This window comes from Apostichopus japonicus, chromosome 9 (assembly GCF_037975245.1).
Source record: "Apostichopus japonicus isolate 1M-3 chromosome 9, ASM3797524v1, whole genome shotgun sequence".
NCBI classification, from domain to species: Eukaryota; Metazoa; Echinodermata; class Holothuroidea; order Aspidochirotida; family Stichopodidae; genus Apostichopus; species Apostichopus japonicus.
The window spans coordinates 12,435,407-12,462,500 of record NC_092569.1 but is presented as its reverse complement, the minus strand read 5'-3'; the positions used below and the strand labels follow the sequence as shown (position 1 = coordinate 12,462,500).

The window sequence follows — 27,094 nt, the reverse complement described above, 5'->3', positions numbered from 1 at the left end:
ATCAAACCACTTTAGACTGAACAGTCAGCAGTTTAGACTGATTTATTGCAGCACCATTCTTAATTAGATTGAATACGCTCAGTCTATTAGACTGATATCAGACTGAACAGTCGGTCCTTTAGACTGAATTATTACACATCACAGCTATACTGTCAATCTTATAAACTGCAAATTCTGGATTGAACAAGCTTTTCTATTGATCCTCCGTGTTGGCTAAGTGCTGAAATTCTTCAATATAGATGCATTTAAGGTCATCAAAGACAACATTCAATGATCTGTTAATGCAGGGGAATTTACTGAAAGGTGCTACTTCATGGAGTGACTTCGCCTTCACATCCAATCATGTTAGGCTATAAAGACCAGAAAATCGTTGCGACAGTCACACACAAAGTACATTAAAAATGGTATTCCATCAAGAAATATAATTGTCAATATCCACCAAACAGTAATTTTATTTCCACTAACCCACTTATATATTCTTATATAATTTTTGTTATCATATTAAAAAAAAAACAGAAATCAAAACTACAATATTCTCAGGAATGTTCAACAAAACATGTTATCTTTCCAACAAACCTTTAAATTATAAAGATACTTTACATAACAGTGACATATTTTCAGTTCAATATTAATCTGTCAAATTTCTGCTTGAATTGGGCCATCTAAAATGTTCTTTAATTTTTTTTTTGAAAAGGATTAGGTGAGCTGAGAACAGATCAGTGGTGTCGCCAATGGGTGGCCTGGGACCCCCCCCCCCCCGAGAGGGAATTCACAAATAGACATATCACCAACCAAGATTCAAATGTCTGGCAACACCACTGCAACAGAAAGCACTTTAAATACTTTGTATGTCACCACCAGGTGGTAATACCCTGGAATTCATTGACAACACAGCTGTAAATTGAGTCGTTATATACCCAGCTGATCCCATCTCACTGAACTTTAAATTTTCCACTGTAAAGGATATAGTAACTATACGATCCTGCCTTTACAAAAGGGATAGAATGGAAACACGACAATAGTACAATGGATCTGCTACATTGCCTTTTTTCCAGTTGTGAATCATTAATGTATAGTAGCAACAATTGCTTAGAATGATTTCAAAATGGGGAAAACATATGACAAATTTTCAGCAGGTTATTTATAAAATATTAAGAATGGTTAAACTATATATCAGTACGGTCAACATTTAATACTTTGTGTTTCAATGATATAGATTGGCGATTGCTGAAAGTCATTATCCAGCACACACAAAACAAAATATTACAAGCAGTTGACAGAATGGCACAAACTTCATAATGGCTATTATATAAACATGAATTATTATATACTGCATTCACGATTTCATGATATGGCATTCCTATAAAGCAAATGTGTATGCAAAAACAGTACATGTGACTATTATACCACCCTCAATTATTTCTTAACTTTCTGATAGTAATCATATATAGTGATTTTGATTGGGATTTCAATCAAATTTTGAAGTTTTATAAATTATCTGACGTGAATCATTTAATGTCGGCCTCTAGCTGAAAAAGAAATGTCACTCGAGAGTCGACTAAAAAATTGAAAACAGTTTTGTCTCATTACATCACTAAAATTTAAAAAAATGGGGGGGGGGGAATAATGAGGAAAGGATATTCTCAAATGGAATTTTCTACAGTTACTGACTTTATAATAATCAGGTTACTTGCTTTTCATGGAACAAATTATGGAATATTGTGCACAATAAATAATATTAGCTTAATTAATTGCTTAATTAAATAAACCTTCAACATAGTGAGTGCAGTGAAATGTGGGAACATTAAAGTAAACATTAAAATAACATGCTCGAAAAATCATACAACTAAGTTTTTTGGCAACTAGGTGTTTGTTTAATTACATTCATAGTTAGATCAGTATCATTTAAAAACATTTTTAAAAACCAAAAATCAATTAAATATTTATTTCTGGAGCCCTCCCTATTCATATAAAACTGTTGGTAAACTCCGGGTAATAAATTTAACATTTTAGGGTATGTGTTAGTTACTCCTTAAAGGCATTGAAGACTTGTCCAAAACAGCATGCAGCCATCTGAAAAAGTTAAATTTCTGTTGCTTGCAAGTGATGTTTGTTCGTGTCGTTAAAAAAGACAGACAGTAATGAAACGTGATACCTTGATATCTTTAGCTGGACCTGAGATGTTCATCGCTGTATCGTTTATACACTGTAATGTGGGTATTGATGGCAGCTGTATGTACTGACTGTACACTAGTGTCTAATTACCGACGGTAGCAAGCTGTGTTTGTATTTTCTGGGATCGATGGCAGTGTTTAACACTTCTGTTACACCTCATTCGAAACTAGGTCAGATTACCGGCATTAGACATTCTTTTGCGCGAGACCCTTTTAAAGCTACACACGTGGTTCCGGACTACAGAGCAATAAAAAAGTAACGTTCACTCCTTGAAGTTACTCCATGCTGGCTGCCCTTATAGATGTGGCAAGGATACGGACGAGAGACTTCACTTCTGTTGGTTGCAAAATTCCATACACCATGGAAGCATGGAACTCACAAAACTAGTGTTGTAGAGGGGGAGCATAGTCTATGTTAAATGTATGTTCTACGCCTCTGTCCCTGCTGGAATGGCCAGTTTATCTGCCACAATGAAGAATTGTTTGGGGTTCAATTCTGGTCCGAGAGATAGGATGAAAGGCTGCCAATATTGTCCTTGTCTGCCCTGTGCTGCGCTCTCAATATCTGTGCCCTCCTGTTTGGTGAAGATAAAAATAAATGTGATAAAGGACAAGCAATATGGTATAAATCAAAATATTCTTAAAAAAAGATATGTTGAGAGGTAGAGTTTGATGTGGACTAGACTAGAATAATATATAGGAGAGAATGGAGAAACAAGAACATGACTGGCATTGTACGAAGGAGATATATCAATTCACGATAGGCAGCAATATGTCATCCATGGCGGGTGAGATGTGTTATGTAAAGGTGGATTCAAATTCAACCTAACATTTATGGGTTATCATGTTGATTTTGGCAGGTACATGGTTACCAAGCAAGGTTTGTTGTTAGTTGTTTTCAGAAATTTCTCTTTTTAAGGATAAATTGTTCATGACATCTCCTGATTCCATTACATCAGCATAGAAAACTAGTGAACAAGGAATATGATTTACATTTTAGCCTACTGATTTCACTAATATGTCTATCTGCTTGTAAAAGAAACTGATTTCATAAGATCAGTGAATGGCAATATTACTGTAAAATCTTATAATAAAGACTGATGGCCCACTATATGTTTAATAAAATAACAAAAGCATACCAATTCTTTTCCAGTTTCCACATGATTTAAATACAATGGTAATGGTTTAACAGAATCGTGTTAGCTTCATGCGGTAGTGGCTGTAGCAGTAACTACATTTTTCAAATAATTAAGGGTGCTTACAATCTATGCATAATAGTACTGTGTTTTGCAATTTCTTCAGCACTATTATGTTCAAGTATTTGTTATGAGGTTAACCTAGCCTAGGCTAGATTCATTTTGGGACGATCGAGTACATATTGCAGGACAAGCTTGCTTATTCGTCCGACGATCGGGTACATATGCAGGACAGGCGGGCTGATTTGCCCGACGATCGGGTACATATGCAGGACCGGCGTGCTTATTCGCCCGACGATCGTGTTAATAGGCCCCACCAATTATAACAATAGCCTAGGCCCTATTTGCTATAGTACAGCCTAGCTAGGCCTACCTCGCACACAAGCCTAGAATAACTAACGTTACGAACTGCCAAGCTTTTATTCTGTATTCATTGGAAAACAACAAAAAAACATACATACATACCCTCGAAAACTGTTATCACTTCTTCGTGGAATCCTTTATTTGTAAGAGAAGTTCTTAAAGACTCAGCCATTGCTAATTTATAACCTTTACCCTAGCTTAGACATACGGTCGTCTGTCTCGTTCATGCTTAACAGTGTGTACGACGTGCGTACGTACAGTACAGCGATTACCTGGCTAAGCGAAGAATATAGTAGTATATATGTACACAAATTGTAGCGCTCGTTGTCACTTATATTTGTACGGCGTATTTGCAAGTTTTCTGATGACGTAGGCGCATTTCTATTCTCTGATTGGATACATTTTTCAGTGGAATACAGAGACTGAAAATGGTAAGATTCCATGCCACATGTGATTAGCTGATTGGTTAATACAGTCAGTCCAAAACAGCGACTGAACGGTGTAACTGATAATATAGTCTAAGTAGGTGTTTCTCAGTCTAAGCTCAGTGTATAACACTGAAAAAAATTTCAGTCTCAAAGAAGACTGAATTCTTCAGTCTATCATTTTAAGAGAGTACCCTCTTGACCCGTGAAGTAGTTTATACTGCACTCAGTTTCTCTTTCACAAGTTGCAAATGTGACTCATAACATGAAAGGAGAACTAACTTACATGTAGGCTATACAAGTGATTTCCGATACGCGCTACTTTATTATCAACTATAATGCACAAACATGGCTGAACTGCTTTTGAACTTCCTTGTTTAAACAAGTTTCACACGAAAATTGTCTCAAAGGTCAGCATTTGCCTTTCTCTTCAATTTAACTGATGTACTTTTAAGCATATAACTGAAAGAGCAAGTTTGGTGGTTTCAAGCATTGTTGAACTTTGTATTGAAATATGCTCGCCAAGTACACATTCTTTGTAGGCTGCACTTTGTATTGAAATATGCTCGCCAAGTACACATTCTTTGTAGGCTGCACTAATTATAATATTTCATATAATCTGACCGTCCCAGAAATAGCTCATTCGATCACTTATAGTAGAAGTTGAGTTGTAGCACAGTGCATCCGCACATGATACCACAAATAACTAGATGGGGTTTGCTCCTTCTCATCGTTATGGCAGGTAAGTTTTTCACTTTATAAAAATGGTCTAAAAACTCTGTTGCATTTATATTGTAATAATGTATACCGTTCCGTCCATGAATGGATATAAGTTTAAACAATATTGTGAATTTTGTCTGACTAGCTGAACGATTGTCTGACCTGCCCAATTACACATAACAGAAGGCACTTAAAGAGAGCATTTGCAATTTGCCGCAGTTTTGCCTGATATGTGTGGCATGTTATGGGGCTATACCATATATGCTATAGGCATACGGTAGTTGTACACTGGCTTACAATAAGAACCTGAATATATACCCAAAAATAAATATAAATAAAAAAAAGGTAATCCATGAGAAACGAATTGCTAGTGTAGGCTAGTAAGCATACTTGAAGCTCTCCAATGCAGTACATTCTGTGTAAATATTTTATTTCATTACCAAATGTATACGGACTTTTCGACGAACTCGAAGATAAACCATTTGTTGGAATTGGAGTTCACGTGATTTTATAGATAAGAAGTGATACTTTATGGCCGTTAGTCCGTGCTTGAAAATATTTGTTAGACGGCATAACATGCATACGCTTGAGAAAGGAAATCCCAACATGGCTGCATTCCGTTACTGCATGTTGGTTTTATGGAACGTTTGCCACAGTATTGAACACAGCTGAAACTATACCTATATATCATGGCGTATAGAAGTAACTTAGTGGGAACAATCTTATACTTGATATTTAAAACAATCGTTTTTGATTGATAACATCGGAAAGATTCCATTCTCGTGCACCTGTACCAAAGGCGAACTTAAATTAGGTCTACGGACACCTTTGGACAACATTGTCCTAATCACTCTAATAGGCATTATAAATCATGAAAATAGCTGCGATTCCCATGAAAACCCATCAAAGATGGACCATTTTACAAGTCTTGCCTAATTTCTAGTTTTATTAATGAATAAATATGAGCTAAGTATGCACATTGTCGTACAGGGAGTGACAGACTAAGTTTCTGTTCTGTTATCACACTGTTTCACAAGCTTAGTTTCAAGGACACTGAACACAGATGTTAGCCAAAGGCGATTGTTTATTGAAATAATTTAAGATCTTTTTTAAATATAAGAACATCAAGTATTCAAATGATACATGAAGGTTTGTAATTAGGGGCTAAAATAAGAAATTTCGATGAGCGCAACACTTCAAGTCATAGTTTGCACATATATAACGAGTTTCTCAGATTTTTCAACACTTCAAATGTACAGATATACTGAATATGGGCATATTGAAAAGGTGTCCTTAGTAGTACTTTAAGCAAACAGGTGCATGTTATTGTGGATCGATCATTGATGCAAATTTACAACAGACACATCCATCGAATTACTGTTTGTTGCATTCTTTTGATACCCTCCATGCTTTCGTCCATTGTCGCCTCTTAGGATTGTACACACAGACATAAGTGATGTTTTTATATTCAAAAACGATAATATTGGAATCATACTACAGACCCCTGCATAAGATATAACAGGTGTGTTTGACCTCTAAACACGTCGATCTCGTTAAATTCCAGCAAAAACAAAAAGGGTAAGCAATACCTTCTATTAGGCTGATGCCTTCAGTCAATGACCTCTACTTGAGCTCTGTTGGCTCCTGTATGTTACTATCGACTTTAAGAACGAGCCGATATAATACACTCAAAAGGGTTATGTAACAGGTTGATCAAAGAGAAGACAAAAACAATTAAAGCTTGAACACCTGAATAACAAGGTTTTCTCTTTCTTCTTTTGAGCTACAATATAGAAGAGCAAAGATGTCAAAAGTGGAGAACTTCTTTTTTTTTCTTAATATGCCCAGAAGGACAAATTTCAAAATGCAAATTCAAGCAAAGTCTCAATCACACAACCATGCAAAGGGAACATCTTCCACTGCATCCTATTCTTCAAACCCTCAGGATTGTTCCTGTAATTCAATGAAAAAGGGAAATAATAATAATTAAAAAGAAAACATATAATATTCACAAATAGAGTGGGTGCGTTGGGATCTGTTATATAATGTTTGTTCCCTTTACATAATTCCAATACTTATGGCAGGTACAAATTAAACCTTTCTAACCACTAGTCTGACACATCTTCTCAATGGCGAGACAGAAAGTCTGCCTCTACCTTCAATTTGCCTGATGTGTGCTCTCATGTGAGTGTCAGCCGATGCTTTTGACAAAACACCCAAATCTGCTGTGCAAGCAAACTGAATGTCCCGCTTTTTGTTCCACCATGTTTGTTTATAACTGAGTGTGGTGGTATTATCCGACTTGTATTGGAATCTTTAGGTTGAATATCGCTTTTGAGAAACACTGGGAGACCTAGGAGCACTGCTTGTAACTCTAGTGCATTTATATGCCAATGTTTTTCTCTTTGGGACCAAAGGCCCCTATTTGTTGCATACCACAAACGGCTCCCCACCTGACTTTGACAGGTCAGTTTGAATCATCATATCTGGTTATAGTTTAGATTGAAGCACCATTTTGGGTATGGCTTTCTTCTATCCACCATTTCAACTCTTAATGGGCCTTTGTTATAAGGTAAGCTGAAGCCTTGAAATCTAGAGGCTTGTGAATTGCTATGCATTCGATGCCCTTTGGAGATATCTCACATGAGCCATCGAAAATCTGATAGCCCCCTTCCCTGCTACCATTTCCAGTAGAGTGTTTGCTAATTGTCAGGCTTTTGATAGCTTGCAGTTGAACAAATTCTGACAATCTTTCTTGATACCCTTCAGTTTGATCTGTGGAAGGGAATTGTGAAAGTTAATGGAATCTTTTTCTACACCCAGGAATACTATATTTCTGCTTATAGTGAAGACATACTTCTTCAGATTTACCATGAATGCTGGGCTCGCCAACTGGAAGTTCATTTCATCCCTTAACCTTACATGGGACCGATATAGAAACAGGAACATTGTCTAGGTAGACAAAGAGGCTTACTCCTTGCAGTCGCCGATGGCCTGCCATGAACTTCCTATTGTAACTTTTAAAAAGAAACGGGGTAACCATAGACCGAAGTGCAGGGTGTAGTACTGGAAGGTTTCCACCTTCCAAAGAAACCGAAGTAAGACGCTGTCCTCTTCGGCAAATGGAATCTTGGGAACCACAAACAGTGTGCTTAGAAATTTTCTGTGTGAGTTCGTTTGGGGGAACCAACTCTACTGCCTTCTTTAGGATGAGAGCTTGGATCTCTGCAAATCGACTTTGGCTTGCTCTTGACTGACTATAACATTGGGATATTAATGTTCGTAAGGTGGTTAACAACCTGGAGAACCCAAGTATCGCTTGTAAGTTTAAAACAAAAGTTGTCTCTAAACGACACTAAAAAGAACTTACCACTAGACCCTGCTGTCTTTGTTCTGGTTCATAAAGCTTCTGCTGCTGCTTTGGACGACCCCCCTTCAGCGGAAGCTGGAAGTTTTCGGAGCGGTTGCCCAAAAAATTGATTCGGCCAGAATTTCTTTGTCTGCCAGCACCAAAGTTGCACTCCTAGTTGCCCGCAAGCTTCCTTTTAATCGTTCCCCATGTTTTACGTTGATGATAATGTAAAGATAGATTGTAAGTCTGAAGCAATATTTGACGCACCTAACAATGCTCTAGCTTCCTGTGTTCCTTTCATGAATAGCTCCCTCAGATCCTCACTCAAGAGACCAGTGTCAGTTGTAGCACCATTGGCAGCCAATTAAATGAATCTCTGACGCCCATATTTTTAATAATAGCCTCCCTACGCACCCTATTTAGAATGGCAACAGCATGGCCAGGGAATAGCAGTCATTGACAGGTTATGTGTTTGGATAGCTCATTGGGCATAGGCCATTTTGTTCAAATGGTGAAGTATGAAGGTGAGAGGGCCTGCTAGTCAAATAAATTTCCACAGACGCCAAGATGGACATTGTAGACTGTGAGTAGATGTAACCCTAAGCAGTGTTACCTCTCTCAGGGGAAACTAGCATTGCGGAAGTCGAGACCCCATCCTCATTGGAAAGGCATATCGTCTGCTCAACCAAGCCAGCATTTATGTCACAATTTTTCCATGCAGAGGACCCCGGGAACATGACCTGGTACGCTGTCTTGCTCCTAGGAGCCAAGGTTAGACATACTCATAGATGAGTGGAGTGTGGAAAAAACTCGAAAAATACCTCACCTGTTACATAACACTTTATGAGTGTATTCCATCGGCTCGTTCTTAAAGGTGATAGTAACAGACAGAATCCAGCAGAGGTCAAGTAGAGATCATTGAATGAAGGCATCAGAATAGTAGAAGGTATCGCTTAGCCTTTTTTTTCTTAGACATTTTAGATCGGGATCGACGTGTTAAGTGGTCAAACACACCTGCTATATAAAATGGAGTGCCCTTTAGTATATTTCAGTTGTAAGTTGAAAGTATTAACCTTGTTTTAACGAATATAACTGATTTGTCTTTCATTCTGTAGCGTCTGGACCAGTTCCTCCTGATTGCCTAAAGTGCATCTGTTTTGTACAGTCCAATTGCATGATACCTTTCCCACTGTGTCGTATGGATGTAGGGTCCCTGTCATGTGGTCCTTACCAAATCAAAAAAAGCCTACTGGCAGGATGCTAGGCTGAAGGGAGGACGTCTGGATGGAGGTACGTATCGACACACTTCTGCACATGCGCATTACATGTTTGTATCATAGGTTATGCATGGTCGTAACTGTGGCCGGTTGTATCAAATGTTGTTTATCGTATGGTCGCTCATGGTCTAGTCATGTATGTGACGCGTGATCACGACAATTTCACATTTAATATAACGATACATGTCGTAATGATATTTGATATTGTTGACAATGATTCGGGTTTCATTATTTACTATCATGCTTGCCATAAATGTCGCCACCAATTTGCTTGGATATACTAATAATACCTGTGGTTTCGGCCACCAAACTTGTGATGTTATAGATCATGGTAATAATCATGAAATATAGGGCAAAATAGGGCCTGTTAACATCATGCCTGACATGTGACGCGTGATCAAAAGGATGATATTGATAATACTTGTGGATGTGAAGTTGATCTTTGCCGTAAACCATCATTGTTGCCAATGATCATGATTGGTTGACTGTAAATTTGCTGCTTCATAACTGGTTAACAAATGCATTTGATGCTGTTATTCGTTATCGTGGAAATGATTTCCATTACATCACTCGTTGATCATGCTTATGACGCGTGATCTTCACAATATTCGTGATATATAGTGAATGGCGATGTTGGTCGTTGACTCCGTGCGAAATGATGATTATTTTCACATCATAATATTTACGATTTACCACGATATCAATGATATGACTTAATGTAGGGTGTAGAGCTAGGGAAGAGGATGATTTATTACATTCATTTTCATGAATAAGCATGCAACAATATTTATATAAAGTAGCACACGGTCGCAATGGTATAGTAACTGTTAGTAAATCACAAAAGCACGCAACTCACTCAATTCAACAATACATCTATTACATATACACGCTGTAGTGTGTACTGTGAAGTCCGAGTCATCTGCGAATATTTGAAACGCTTAGAACCTCCGGCTGTTCCTTCGGGTATCTCACCCTCACAGACCCACCCTTCCTCTGTAAGTATACCGAAAAGTTGGCTTACTTGTGCTTCAGATAAGTATCCAACAATTACACCGTGCGATATATGTATGTATGTTGTTTTAATAATGAATAGTTTACTTAAATATTAACAAACTGTACAAAAAACAATTTTAAGTTGCTATTTCCATCCACAGATTGGCAGAAGTGTTCAGCGAGCTTTAACTGCAGTGAACGGGCTGTACAGGGTTGTATGGCACGGTACGCAACATATTCCCGTCTAGAGCATAATCCTACCTGTGAGGATTTTGCGCGGATACACAACGGCGGACCAAATGGGTTCAAGAATCCAGCAACTGCAAAATATTGGTTGAAAGTGAAGAAATGTCTTGAAATGAGCATTACACCTGACGATGCAACAAAACTGAACAAACCGCAACTTAATAAATAAAAAACATAATTAGAAACTAAACACAAATCGTGAAAGTAGCATATGTTATGATGTTGCCATTAGAAACGAGACACATTAGGTGTTATATATCTTTTAGACAATGTACCTTTGAATGATTTAAGATTTTTAAAGGGGCGGAGTTGTTGTAGATATTTCCTGAGACGCACAATACTTTTCTCTGAAGTCAAGATTCGTGACGTCACTCAGCAATTGTTGACGAACATCAGCGACAGTATAAGTGAACGATCATTAAACATACTTATAGACGAAAGGTAAGCCTAGTATAAAATAAATAGTAAAACTCCGGGGGAAAACTTCTTTTTGGACATGCGCCTAGCCCCCTTTCCCACGTGCCGGCCCGGCACCACCAACAAAACTTGCAGGCTGATTATCAAAAATTAAAGGATTAACCGAAATCAGAGAGAGGAAACCGAAATCAGAGCAAGAGTGGCAATGGCCAAGGAAACTTTCAAACTACACAACTCTCTTTTTACTGCTAGTCTTGAGTTACAATTAAAGAAGAGACTAATGAAATGTTTTGTGTGGAGTGTATTCCTGTATGGCTCAGAAACCTGGACACTAAGGAAAGAGGACAGAAAAAGAATAGACGCATTGGAGATGTGGCTATGGAGAAAGTCTGAGAACATAAAGTGGTCAGACAGGGTCACAAATGAGGAAGTTCTACAGAAGGTTGGTGAGGTCCGCAGGCTGGGAGAAACTATTAAGCTGAGAACGAAAAGGTGGATTGGGCACATCTTGAGACATGACGGACTACTGAAAGATGTGCTTGAAGGTAGAATGAACGGGAAGCGACCAAGAGGGAGAAAGAGAATAATGTTGATGGATGATATCAGAGATGGCAGAAATTATTTCACTATGAAGAGGAATGCAGAAGAGCGGTTATTATGATTTTGTGTTTGGTGAGGGACCTGCCTTAAGGCAGATCACCATTAGAAAGAGTACAGTTTACGTGATAGGCTACTGACCCTGTTATCTTAAATACCAACTTAGGTTTAAGCCTCACAGATTGGCACCTCAATGTTGGCTAACAGAATGTTGGATAACATTTGTGGAGTACAACTTATGAAGCATGCAAAACAGATAACGTGAAAATGTCTCGAACAACAATAAATCAAGCAACTATAGGCAAATAAGAGTGACCTACAGTAGCGTTCGAATGATAGGCATATGTGCACATGACTGATCTATTAAGTGCATTGTGGGTACGTTATCATAACCAGTGATTCTCTATTAAGACACAGGACAAATTTCCACCTCATGCTCTTCTCTAACTTTCAGTTACCAAAATCAAAGCAATTGTTGCAATAACACAATTGTGGATCAGTAATGTCTACACATTCTTCATGAGCCCATTCCTTGCGGCGTTCACACATGAACCAATCTTCGTCATGAGATTCTCCAAATACGAGACATCATTTAGTCACCGTTTTTGAACAGCTGTTGATTTCTAAAAAAGAATCATCATCATTTTCCTTTTTTAGGATTCTAACTGCCACTTGTTTGTTTTGATGACTTTCTATTGTACCTAGTTAATGTCTATTTCGCTGGATTCTTCGCATTTTACTCAAAGTTCTGCACAAGTCTTTTGTGTGGAGAATTGTCAGAATTGTTCCTTTAGATGATTTCTGGCCTTTTTGTACCGACTTGCTTGGTGCCCTCCTGGAGAGTTTCACATGCAAAGGAATCAGTCCACTCTACTAACTGTTCATAGTCATCTGACATACGTAAATAAACTGACCAGGTGTACGTCATAAACAAGCCAATAACATGTATCTACTTACTGTTAGCATTCAATGTCGGCTGGTGAAGAATCGTTGTTACTTGATATTCACACATTTGTTCTGTTGTAGTTCTGTGTATGGTTGCTGTATAGCTGATATATATATATATATATGTATATATGTATAGCTGATATATATGTATAGCTGTGTAGCATATATATATATGCTATATGCTGTAGAACTTATATATATATATTTACAGCTGTATAGCTGTATAGCTGACTTGACGAGCTCAAAGAACAAAGATACTCCAGCTAGCTTCTGTTTCTGTTAAGTCTTTTCTGTTCATTTACTCCGGTTTTGGTTTCTAACTTTCTATTTTAACACTTCTCGCGTATTCTGTACTTCTTGCTGTTAGTTCTTTCAATAATAACTTGATAAATGAAACCATATTCTGCTTGAGTTTCTTTCTTCATATCCCTTGTTGTCATAAGAGGACTGGTGTCAATCACGTTGTAATTCTTTCTCTTGATTGATGACTCGTCTGTATTGATGAGTCTATAGATGGGTTATTGATAATGATGGATGCAGCCGTAGATTTAGGGATTGAGGTAGGGATGAGGGTAGACTGACCACTTCTAGGAATGGCCGTAGAACTTCCGGTGGGCCATACAGGCCTTAAGGTAGGCCATACGGGAAATAATTGCTGATTTAAGGTCCGTAAGAATTAATATTATTACCGGTATTAATTCTATTAAATACCGGCATTAATTCTCAGTCAATCAGCTTCATATGCAGCTTCAAATGCCAGTATTACATAGAATCAATACCGTCATTAATATAATTCATACCGGCATGAAATATAATTAATACCGGCATGAAATAGACCATCTTTGCTTAGTTGGAACTGCAACTTTAGTTGCGCTATAGTGTAATACGCACTGTTATTGAAAACAATAATAAATAAGCAATTATTTCCCGTATGGCCTACCATATCCGTAACTGATATAACAGGGCACTGTGCTAGATGAGGTGTAGCTGGTGAAGGCCAGACATGCACATCTGCCACAATAACTATTCTATTTATTTTATTTAAACTTTATTGAATTGAGGGTGATTCGGTAAGCCAGAGCTATATATCTTCCCCGAGGCCCTCTGTTACAAAGACAAATTTAAAAAAAAAACGAGCTGAGCGGGAGTGGTGGTGGGTACTTGGGAGGACCTGGGTTCTGTCAAAGTGGAGACGTTCCCAATTGGCTCAGGAACTGAAGCGGCAGCTCGTTGAGTATCAGTAACCCACTTGCCCAAAAATGACATTAGTGGGCAATACAAAAATATTGGACGAATAATTTCAAAATTCATTTAAAGGCTCAGTTAAACCTGCAGATCGCGGTTGACGTTAATCCGTAATTGACGGGGATTCTCAAACTAATACCAGCCAATTGCGTCTCAAGTTAAGTATTATCATATCAATATTGCTTTCTGTTATCTCTATGAGCCCGTTTGGTTTGTATTACTGGCAACTGCCACAGTGCCACGAATTTGACTAGGCAACCCAGAATGAGCATCTAGTTTGAGTGAGTTATTACCTGTACATAAATCATTTCTACCCAACAAATCAATATTAAGCTAATCGTATGCAGTATTTCGAACAATTATATCTAAATTAATATTACTAAAATTTCGGCCGATTGAATAACTTTTGAAAGCTCTGAAGCCTCTGAAGTTCAACATATCGTATAGCTTCCAAGGGCTTCGCCCCTGGACCTCTCGTCTATGGCGGCCCCTGGACCCCACGCAGATAGCGCAAAGCGTATTCGTTGACAGGTCAATAAATTGAATCCGCTTCACCGAGTCCATAAGAACAAATCCTGGCTACGCGGTTGACTTCCCTACAATATACCAAGTTCATATTTTTATTTGCACTATGTCTTCAACAATTTAGCTGAAGGAACTCAGGAATAAACTGTTCAATTGGGTAAAGAAACATTCCTAACGGTACCGTTACCATGGTTTCAAGTGTTTGGGAATGGGGCATACTGCAAGAGTACCTAAAATGACCAAACTTGTAGCGCGCAAAACTTGCCTCCCCCACCCATTGAAACTCTTTGTCCCCCTTCCCCTCAGCCCGCAGATGAAACATCTGGTTACTCTACCTGTTCACAAACGAGTAATTAGAATGGCGGTAATTCGCCAAATTACTATGGGTATGAATGCATAGCACAACGAGCTTTCTCAAAAGGATGGCGCTGTCTATGAATATGTGATCGATTAGTGAGTTTTAGGCGATCCCCCAGTACCAAATCCTCTGCAGTAACTTTTAAGTCCACTAAGTATAGTAGTATCCACAGATAAAATGTAACAAGGACTAGCTAAATTACGAACCGGATAAAATGCAGATATGAAGAGATATGTTATCGCGAATTATAGCTAGCTACATCTTTAGATAAAATGTCTGCCGCTGTTTAGCCTAAGCTGAGTAGTTCAACACACTAGTATGAATAGGCTGGTGTTGATATTCCTCGCTTGAAGGTACGAAGTTGAGGATCCAAACTAAAGTTAGATTGAATGAGTCCGGTTATGCTTGATATGTGAAATAAAACGATGATGTCCCCCCAATTATCGACGATGAATGGACACACAAAATACAAAGATGAAAACTATAGTGTGGATACTAAGATATGTTATAGATATTGCTAGCAAAAATTGATGGTGCTATGAATGGCCAACTCGTCAGCTATCCAGAGCTGGGGTGGGCAACGTACAACACATGCGGCCTGCCAGTGATTTTTGTGCGGCCCGTGAGATGTCTCAAGAAAAAAAATCAATATATTTTACATCACAAGAAACGAGCTAGCTGCTTAGAATTTATCGGCACTAATGTTGCTATTATGATGCTATTTTCCCCATTAAATATCAACTGTACTGTATTGACATTGTGAATACAGATTAAGTACACACACCTATTGCCTGAAAGTCCTCGGAATCAAAGGTTTGAAATCAACAGCAGGTCGTTGGTTAGGTGCGGCCCAGTCAATTTTCCACTCCTAATATCTGGCCCATTCATTCAAAAAGGTTGCCCACCCCTGATCTATAGAGTTAGAGAACATATTACTTAATCACTGTTGGTCAATGGGGCTTTTAATGGGCATATGCTACCGTGAACATGACGACCAGAGCGGCTGATACGGACAGTGATACTTGTTGCTTCAGAGATAGGTTTCTGAGGCTGCTGAGGCGTAGAAGCAGGTCTGGAGTTTGTAGTTTTAATATTTGTAGACTCCTGCTAGTGTAACCATCTAATAAGTAAGTCCTTCTAATTGGTTGACTGGTCATAAATGTAACACACGTTGAGAAATTATAACAAACACCTTGCAGTCGTAAGCTTACACGGGTAGAATTGTTCCATTAAAAGACAGGAAAGCTAATTCGTGGAAGTCGGGTAAAGGATATGACGTAACATGTGAGTCAAATAATGGAGATAGAGGATGGTTATTAAATCCCTTTCTGGTCAAAACTCTTTCTCGGTCGTCCCCCTCCCCTACCTATCAACCCAAAACCAAACCCACCCCACCCCCTCACCGATCCAATTCAATTACTAAAGAAGGACAAAACAAAGTGGAGTAACTGCCAATGTTTGGAATTTGGAAATATAACCTATAGTTGCTAACTAAGTTGTTGAGATAGGAGGACAGTGTGTATAATCTCTCAAATAACCCAAGTGCCACAGCCTCTTTCATGACTCCTGCATCATGTGTATCATAAAGGTTGTTTCAAGTATACATATGCCGTTGATCCCTTATGTGCAGGAGGCATGCGAAATTAATATTTACAATTCAAAACTCCCCGTTGCCAATCAGATGCCCAATCAGAAGAACATTGCTACTACAATCCTCAAGTAACATAGTAATCTATAGGTTTCGTGACCCATTAAGCTATTGCAGACTTAAACTCTATTTCGTACAGCAGCTGACGTGAAGCATAAACTACAGACTGGTATTCACACATTATGTAATCTTCGAATCATTTTCCCGATAAATGAATGTTCAGTAAGCCTTCTGCTTCCAGACACGTTTACAAACGATTGCAAAGAATTGTTATACCGAAATAACTACATATCACAAAGAATGTGATACAAATCCCCCTGCCGCAGCAAACTGCCCGACTGATCTCGGTCTACTCAAGTAGGAAACACACACTAGGACCAAGGAGATTACTTTTTCAACCCCCGCTCCCCCAACCTCTCCCCCGTAGAACGACTGCAGATGGTACGACGGAAAACGATTAAAGATAAACACACCAGAAAACTGATGTGTTTATCTTTAATATGTAATAGTACTGTTTGTTGCTTTACATAAATAGTTCCAGTGGTGGAAACCGATATACCCAGTTTTTACCTTTGTTTTATGCCTACATCTTTTGTTTTTTTAAATGAATAAAAGTAGACTTACGATATTGGACGTTATATTTTTCTCAATTTGAAATGAAAGTTAATCGATTACGTGCAGGAGAAAGACGAAAACTTTTCGTATATTGAAACAATTGAAATAATTGAAACAAAAGGACCAGAGAAAGGAGAATAACACATTTATTCTGAAAGGGATAATATATTGATGAAAAAACTATACCATGGACGCAAGATTATCGATTGAAATGTTCCATTTTAAGTCAATAAAATTAATAACAAGAAACGGATTAAGTCACGGAACAGATACGAATTTGAGATGGTCGTCTCGGCTTATCATAAAGATACTTCGTATTTTGGTGCCTTGCGGTTGAATCGTTCTCTAAACTCATTACACATTAACATTAACATGAGTTGCAGATGTTCTCCGTTTACTTATAATACTGATGCTACACAGTGCTGAATATGCCTTAGGTATGTTAATTATGGTCTGTCGACAAAGATATTAATTTGATTTTCAGAATGGCTTCCTCGGGGTTGATAGAAGGCATCACTCTGATTTCGAAAATTTGCTTACCGTAAAATATGCACAGGTGTTATGTTTTCAGAAATTTGTCGATGAAAACTAGACTACCAGCTTTGGTATACTACTTTGCCCTCATTTGTTGATAATTTTGGCGGCGGCGGGTCCAACGCTCATTCCCAGCGGGTTTTATTTATTTATTTACTCTCTGTGACACCTACCTAATTACATTATGTTATTATTCAAATAACTGAAATTGGTCGTCAATATTTGTAGTGCAAACTGTGTCACAAAAGTCGTTAATAAATATATATATATATATATAGAGAGAGAGAGAGAGGTGGAGAGAGAGAGGTGGAGGCGGGTGGAGAGAGGTGGGTGGAGAGGGAGAGAGAGGTGGAGAGAGAGAGGCGGAGCCAGCTGCATGCCTGCGTTTTTGGTCCGTTTGAAGGTGGAGAGAGAGAGAGAGAGGTAAAGGTGTATAGGTCATTCTTAACATTCGTTGAAAGATGAAAAGCAATATTTGCTGAGACATGCAGAGTTAATCAAAAGATATTTGATCATAACGTACTCGAAGTGCATGAACACATGATCGATCCGTGCCAAAAAAAATCGATTCACCTTAGGAAAGAATAATCTTCCCTTTCGCCATAAAAAGCGATCGAAAACTCATAAAATTAATACCGAGGTGAGCAAAAGTTCTAATCAAGCGAAGCAGATCAAGGGAACGCCTAATATTATAGCTCGAAAGAAATATCCACTTTCGGGCGACTGATGAATATTTGGAAAAAGAAATGTCTCTTGCATAATAATATCAGCACATTGAATATACAGAAATTTATTAAGAAGAGCGAGTTGTTTAAAAACTGAAATTAAAGCAAGGAAAATCGATTTTACCATATTATTGAAGATATTCTGATTTTATTGCAAATGATCACGTCTTTGCGTTCGAATGGACATTGTTTGTGGTTTTCAGCTGTTCGCTCATCTACAGATGATTGTGCTTTTTTATTATACTCATTGAATATTGCTTGTTTCATAATATATACATTTGTGTTTATAGCTGTATATTTACGAGCAGTATATAGATACAGTCTCGAGGACAAGTTTCAATTTACAAGGTTATGAATACTCAGAAATGAAAGGGCCTCTTTTAATTTCATGTATACAATGTGAAATGATGACCGCCGACGGACGGAAGTATGCTCGAATGAATGCAAAATCGTTAGTATTGGCCCTCGAAACGTGGTCATAATTTCAAAGGTCAAACAGCGTCCGACTGATAAATGGAAGGCCATCCTGCAACAGGACTCGTATTGATCTAATTCTTCCCTGATTGAACGTCCCTCTCCTTCGACTTTTGACAGTGGTGGGATGCATGGACACTCCCTACTTCACTCTTGCGCACGTCATTAAATGTCCTTCCGTTTTAATATTGGTCATAATTTCAAAGGTCAAACAGCATGCGATTGATTAAGGTAGGGGCATTAATCTTAATGGAAGGCCATCCTGGGGCAGGACTCGTAATGATCTAACTCTTCCCTGATTGGACGGCCCTTTCCACCGACTTTTGACGGAGGTGGGATGCATGGACACTCCCTACTTCACTCTTGCGCACGTCATTAAATGTCCTTACGTTTTTGTAACCCCAGTTAAATTTCCATTATTGCGGTCATTATTCCAGCATTAAGGTTGATAAGGTGAATGAATAGTATTCTGAAGATTAGCATCCAATTTCAATAATTTTAAATTGGCCGTTTAAAAGTGATTTATTTGACCACATGAGATGCTTAGTAGCTTTGTTTCTTATTGATGATGTCACACTTAGACGTCAGTTAAGGATTAATTGGTGGTTTCCATTGTTCAGTTAGCTAAGAAGTTCATTTAACAATACCCTTCACAGTTTGTCACTTAAAGTTACATTCTGGTGGTTGAAGTCGATTGCTAACAAAACCTGCCGATATATTCTGCATATGTAGGTCAAAATCACATAAACTCATTATGCCTTCTCGAAATGCAAAACATGCAGTATGCAATTTGTTCACACTATTCTGTAAATTTATTTCGCAGCAGCACAGTGGTTGATGTTATCATGACATGCAGTTGAGCTGCATTATAAAAAATATAAACAAGTTTAACAGAGTAATCATGATCGCTTTAAAATTATACTACACAAGAGAGAACATTTACATCAAAAAATTTGTTTTTATATTTCAAGCATAAAGTAACAAGAAGATTATTATTCTAATTATACCATTCTATTAGTATTCTCTTTATTCCATTCTATTATTATTCTCTTTATAGCATTCTATTATTCTCTTCATATCATTCTATTGTTAGTCTCTTATATCACTCTATGGTTATTCTCTTTACATCATTCTATGGATATTCTCTTTATATCATTATATTGTTATTCTCGTTATACCATTCTATTAGTATTCTCTTTATACCATTCTATTATTATTCTCTTTATAGCATTCTATTATTCTCTTCATATCATTCTATTGTTAGTCTCTTATATCACTCTATGGTTATTCTCTTTACATCATTCTATGGATATTCTCTTTATATCATTATATTGTTATTCTCGTTATACCATTCTATTAGTATTCTCTTTATACCATTCTATTATTATTCTCTTTATAGCATTTTATTATTCTCTTCATATCATTCTATTGGTAGTCTCTTATATCACTCTATGGTTATTCTCTTTACATCATTCTATGGATATTCTCTTTATATCATTATATTATTATTCTCGTTATACCATTCTATTAGTATTCTCTTTATACCATTCTATTATTATTCTCTTTATACCATTCTATTATTCTCTTCATATCATTCTATTGTTAGTCTCTTATATCACTCTATGGTTATTCTCTTTACATCATTCTATGGTTATTCTCTTCATATCATTACATTGTTATTCTCTTTATATCATTATATTGTTATTCTCTTTATACCATTCTATTATTATTCTCTTTATACCATTCTATTATTATTCTCTTTATACCATTCTATTATTATTCTCTTTATACCATTCTATTATTCTCTTCATATCATTATATTGTTATTCTCTTATATCACTCTATGGTTATTCTCTTTATATCATTCTATTGTTATTTTCTTGATACCATTCTCTCAATCTACAAAATCTCGTTTCTTCCTGTCTTACATACTGTAACACTGTTTGAACCAGTAACTAGACTTCTCGTCTATAAAAACATTCCTCCTTTGTATCCAGTTTTGTAACACTAGCTCTTTTACTGTAAACATTATGTACATTCTGCTCTGTATATAGCTGTATACCTACTGCAAAAGACTGAAACCAACCCAACCACAATTATCGTCCATTGATTATCTAAACATCTCAGAAAATGCAAGAACAACTAGATCTGCATTTGCCTGTAAATGCGCAGTATTGTATTGCGCGAGAAGTTTTGCAGTATTAGGAAGAACTTTGCAAAGACGCAGTATTGTATTGCGCGAGAAGTGCTTGCAGTATTAGGAAGAACTTTGCACATACGCAGTATTGTAGTGCGTGTGAAGTGCTTGCAGTATTAGGAAGAACTTTGCAAAGACGCAGTATTGTATTGCGCGTGAAGTGCTTGCAGTATCAGGAAGAACTTTGCACATACGCAGTGTTGTAGTGCATGTGAAGTGCTTGCAGTATTAGGAAGAACTTTGCACATACGCAGTATGATAGTGCATGTGAAGTGCTTGCAGTATTAGGAAGAACTTTGCAAAGACGCAGTATTGTAGTGCGCGTGGAGTACTTGCAAAATTAGGAAGAACTTTGCAAATATGCAGTATTGTAGTGCGCGTCGAGTGCATGCAGTATTAGAAAGAACTTTGCAAATACGCAGTATCGTAGTGCGCGTGGAGAACTTGCAATATTAAGGGAAGAACTTTGCAAAGATCCGCATCTATACACCGACAGTAAGACCAACGTAAGACCGTGAGACCTGGTGGGCCCATATGAACCACTCCTGTTAACAGTCAAACGCTGGAAATTGGCGTGGTTTGGCCACGTCATAAGGCATGACAGCATCTCCAAGGTAATACTCCAGGGCATTGTAAAGGTCGGTCGCAGACGAGGACGTCAGAGGAGAAACTGGTCCGACAACATGAAGGACTGGACCGGCTTGGACACGCCAGACCTGCTCGCCACTGCTGCTAACAGATCTGCATGGACGACGATGTCAGCTGCAACCGTTATGTCTCCCCGACAACTTCACAGTCATGGGACTGAGTGAGTGTTTGAGTATTGTAGTGCGCGTAGAGTACTTGCAGTATAAGGAAGAATATTTCTGCTGTTCATGGTGTTATATTTTGAGCAGACAACACGCCAGGGAGTAAGTCATATAGGTACTTACAAAGTGAGGGCGCTTTTGAGCGCCTTGACAGGCTCAGAATAAGTTGGCTACGCAGCTGCAGCCTCTGAAACTGCAAATGTACAGAGACTATATGAAACTTTTAAGTTTCAACGTCCAGTCATGTAGTTGTCATTCACTTATGCCAATATTGTAGCGCGCACGCGCACTACAATAAATACACTGAGAACACCCAAATGAAGTGCCCAAATATATATATACTCGGTGAATGGAAAAGGGGTCACCGGTCATGTACTTTTATCACGAAACAGCACTACATATCCGTACGAACGCCCTCACACGTTGGCGATAATGCAGCTTCGCATCGGAGACGCTATAATGGAAATGTTCTTAGAAAGAAAGTACATGTAGCAATATTGCTGCAGATTATTGTTCTAGAGGAACCCACTAACATGAATAAAGGCATTGTTCGTTTCAACTTTCATTTTAATCCACTAGACTTTCAAAATTATCAAATCTAAATTAATCGATAACATTCATTACCACTACGAGTAACTGAGCTTCGTGAATTGATTTCCTTCGAAAAACTAAAAACAAGCAGGTGGTCTTGTCGATCAAAAGTATTATTGCAAAGTTTGGAAATTGTGACTTGAACGCAATATTAAATGATAATAACTGGTTGATCGTACTATCTGAAGTTAGAAACAAGAGGCGAACAAGCACACTCAGATCGTGATTCACATGGAATTGTTCGTATCGCTATCACAGATACTTCTTAGTTCATTGAATAGGTTCAATAGTGTTAAGACTGTCAGACAAGTTACACACTGAACATAAGATGACTAGTAGCCGTTTTTCTATACTGCTGAACGTGACGTTAACGTTATGCAGTGTAGTTGATGCCGTAGGTAAGTAAAATTATATTTGTATGCGGTAGAGTGTGTTATTATATAGAGGCCCATTGCATGTCCACTAATTTGTTGATGTTTCAATTAAACTGACTTTCTCGGTGGCCTGATATAATGCACGACTTTCATAGATTCCTTGTGGTAATTCCGCGTAGTATTATTATGCACTCTGCAACAGTGCAATTCATTGTTCACTATCATTGTAACGTGTGATAGTTCGGTGTTTCAATCTGGGCCGTTATATTAGAGGATGGTTAATTCGTGTCGTATCTGATCTCAGTTTCATATTATTCCATTTTACTGAAATTAAATTCAAGTAGGTATATATATATATATATATATATATATATATATATATATATATATATATATATATATATATATATATATATATATATATATAAATAAATACATATATATATATATAAATACATATATTGTATGTTTTTCTCTTCATAGCTCCTCTGATAGATTTATGTACTTTCGAGGAAATGTCTTCGCAACAGTCTCAAATAAGTAAATGCCCTATGAACATGGTAGTGGGAAACTGCACCTGTCTGGGAACTTGTGTAGACCCTTTTGGTTGCCACGGAAACTGTACCGATTCTGACATCTGCATTTGTCCACCGGATGGATTCTTGATGAACGGGGAGGACTGTGTTCCCATTGAAGACTGCGGATGCTATGTTGAAGACGTTGGGATCTTGCAAGTAAGTTAAATTTATATAGTTAATTAACAGACTGTTCAAATTCAATCACAATCAATGATAATATGTACGTTAAAACTGGCTTATAAAATTTCCAACCGCATCAGCCAAACATAATTAAGATGTTGGTGATCGTGGACATTATTGACGACCAACTGCATGTCCCTCTCATGAAGATAGGATATGACAAGGGGGGGGGGGGCACATATGTTGAATAATTGTCACTTATAACATTTGATGCGATATTTCCAGAATCCATGGGAAATATCTATAAATGCCAGTGTGGCTGTCATAACAGTTTAAAACGAAAACATAATTTCACATACATTTTCGAAGTTGATCTTTTCATATGGTACCACGTTACTTGGAAATTGGGGAAAGGAGTAAAGTGTGAGCTTCTTCTTCCCTTAATGCTGAAATGACTGTATCATCTTCCCCCTCCCCCACCCCATCCCCCCATCAATACCAATTGTGGGTATTTAATCGCAGGCTTTTTTCTCCCTATAATATGAAGAGGTCAATTAAAGAATGCGCGGGTGCTACAATATAAAAAAAGGTTCCTGTTGTAAGAAGACTCATATGAGGATCTTTTCGCTCTTCCATGATAGGTTTGGTAATCGAACTAAAAGCTTCTTCCTTCCATTTTATACTAAACGCACACACACAATTTAGGTTACGGCCTTTCCTTTTATCATTCCCCTGCAGCAGGGGGAAGTCTTCATAAACAACGACTGCTCGATGCGGTGTGTATGTAGTCAGGGAGACTTGGTGTGTGATTACGAATTTCGATGCAGCGATAATGCAACATGCCAACAACAGAATCTCAACGATGTACCATGTATTTGTAACGATGGTTTCTATGGCAACGGATTAAATTGTACTTTGGCTCTCGACTGCGCTGACTACCATAATGCTGGATTCGTTGAAAATGGTACTTATCTGATCACGCCGAAAAACTGGACAAGAGGACCATTTGAAGTCTACTGTGATATGGCTACCTCGGGAGGTGGATGGACGGTGAGTACAGCTTCAATCGTCTTGTATTCATAATACTTGTCTGTCAATCGTGAATGTCATGTCAGGAATGTTTCATTTGGGATCACTCATCCTCATGCAATGCTGCCCTTTAAGATTTGTTTTTCCTTATATTTGCCTATTGCCACACTGTTCTGGGTTGACAGTGCAAAAAAAAAAGTTATATTGCAGCCATTATCTAGCTAGCTTCTGGAGACATGGTCCCGTTTGTTTAAATTTTGCAGTGGCTATTCTCGTTTATCAGCTTCTCGGCCTTTGGCTAAGATCATGTGTAGTATCTTTTTTCCCCTTGGAGGGGAATCGTGATACACACCTGAAGATGATTACACATTCACAGTCTCGAGAAAGGGGGCTAGGGTTGAGAGCGGATCTGTCGTTTTGTTGTTCCGTTTTTCGTTCCCAGGTTCTTTCCTGGGTGACTTTTCTTAAAAAGATTTTTTTTCAGCATTATGTAAGTCTGTCTGTTAATATCTCCAGCCATGTAACTTTGTGTATTACGACTTTTCATAGTTTACCTTGACTGTGTGATTTTTACATTTCCGTATAAGTTTCCATGTTATTATTGGTTACTATTGAATATTGCATAATGTATTCCGTTCGCATGTCTCAATAAAACATTCACTACGTCATAACACTGATGTGATACTCAAGGCAATATATATTTAACGAACACATTGTCGAGGGGCGGGGTGGCTGGGTGGGTGGTGGGATGGTGGGGTGGGTGAGGGTTGGCCACCTTACAAGCTCACAACTCTTTCAATTATACTCTTAAATCGGGTTCTGCTTATAGTTATCGTTATACTATGACACACATCGTTACATGTTTGAACGTAATTTTCTCAATGTGTAGGTATTTCAGCGTCGGGTTGACGGATCTGTCGACTTTTACCTCAACTGGGCTGATTATAAAGAAGGCTTTGGAGACGTCGACCAAGAACATTGGCTCGGAAATGACAAAATACATCTTATTACTCACCAACGAGAGTACAAACTCCGTATTGACTTATCAACTGATGATATGCATCATTACGCAGAGCATGACATTTTCAGAATAGGAAACGAAGAAAACAATTACACCCTGACGGATATTATCCAAGGAACCGGATCTGAAGGTTTGAAATCCTAGCTATTGTACATTACTAGATTAGTTACATTAGGTATGTAATGCTAGCTATTGTACATAACTGGATTAGATTTGTTATGCTAGCTATTGTACATTACTATAGACAATTTACATTACTATAGACAATTTACATTAAGTATGTAATGCTAGCTTTTGTACATCAATACAGTAACTGACATTATGTTTATAATGCTAGCTATTGTACATTAGTACAATTATTAACATTGGGTATGTAATGCTAGCTCCTGTTCTGTGTACATTAGTAGATAAGTAACATTATTATTATTATCCCACGTTTTTCGAGACGCTGAACAAAAATCACATGAGAAATATATATATATATATATATATTTCTTTTTAATTTTCGTTTGTTTTATTCAAGTAAACAAAAAATATATATATGTATTTGTTTATATAAAGTTGGTTGTATGTTTATAAATATATATATATGTGTTTATATATATATAGAGAGAGAGAGAGAGTTGGTTGGTTGGTTGGCGTCTATCTTGGCGCAGAGTGCTCTAAGTCCAGTGGACAGAGCGGAATATATGTTGAAGTACAACTACTAGTGTTCCGCTAGTCTCAACTAGTATCAACATATATATATATATATATATATATATATATATATTAAGATTTTCTTTTCTTTAGCTCGTCCCTCAATGATATTCAACCTTGGTGCGCCATGGTCTACCAAAGACCGAGATAATGCCGACAATGTCGAGGGGACAAATGACTTTGAATGCGCTGTGGAGAACCACGGAGCCTTTTGGTACGACGCGAGGAAATGGTGCAGTCTTTTCAATCCCAATGGCCAATACAATGGATCCGAATTGAAGGGTATTTACTGGAAGCTGCTTAGTGAGCACCGTTTTGTTGTTAAATTTGTCGAGATGAAATTGAGACCATATTGACTTTATAGATGTTTACTTTTAGTTGGAATCTTTTGAAGATATCAACACTCGTCGATCTTTGTAAATATTCTGTCCTGTAACTGTTGTTACTTGAAGTATTTTTTTTTTTTAAAGCATGTGTTTTAAGGATCAAAACAAGGACTAACATGGGCCATGCATGTGTGGCAATACAAATGGGACCCCAAGGAAGAGCTGACTTCAACACGAACCCAACCAGGGTGGGGTGGGGTGGGGTGGGGGAGCTGGGATGAGACAAATTGCTATATTTGGCACCTCGTGTTACCAGAATACTATGGCACTTTCAGGCTTCCGTTCCGAGTTGTTAGTTTGGTGGGTATTATGAGATGCCTCAAAAATCCTTTCGTTGGCTCCGAAGGTATATGTTAAAGGAGTGGGGTCCATCTGGGGACATCTGGATCTCTAAATGATATAAGCATGTAATTAACTAGTGTACATGGGGTCCAATTGGTTAACTGACTGCACGTTTA

At 37.8% G+C, this 27,094-nt stretch overlaps 1 protein-coding gene and 2 long non-coding RNA genes across 4 annotated transcripts; all 3 read left to right on the top strand.

Moving 5' to 3' along the window:
- The first annotated feature begins 4,605 nt into the window (after window positions 1-4,605).
- LOC139974315 (uncharacterized) lies at window positions 4,606-10,800 on the top strand. 2 transcript variants are annotated; one of them, XR_011795449.1, is made up of 4 exons: window positions 4,606-4,652; window positions 4,701-4,900; window positions 9,346-9,520; window positions 10,662-10,800. It is a non-coding gene; the product is annotated as an uncharacterized lncRNA (long non-coding RNA). The 2 variants fall into 2 exon arrangements; XR_011795448.1 differs by having other exon boundaries at window positions 4,650-4,900.
- Window positions 10,801-11,254: 454 nt separating this feature from the next.
- LOC139974316 (uncharacterized) lies at window positions 11,255-13,104 on the top strand. The gene is made up of 2 exons (XR_011795450.1): window positions 11,255-11,605; window positions 11,642-13,104. It is a non-coding gene; the product is annotated as an uncharacterized lncRNA (long non-coding RNA).
- A 9,588-nt stretch (window positions 13,105-22,692) lies between these two features.
- LOC139972900 (fibrinogen-like protein A) lies at window positions 22,693-26,808 on the top strand. The gene is made up of 5 exons (XM_071979207.1): window positions 22,693-22,827; window positions 23,287-23,537; window positions 24,240-24,551; window positions 25,420-25,681; window positions 26,344-26,808. Exons 1-5 carry the CDS (start codon window positions 22,758-22,760, stop codon window positions 26,604-26,606), a joined length of 1,158 nt encoding a protein of 385 aa, XP_071835308.1. The 5' UTR covers window positions 22,693-22,757; the 3' UTR covers window positions 26,607-26,808.
- The last annotated feature ends 286 nt before the right edge of the window (window positions 26,809-27,094 follow it).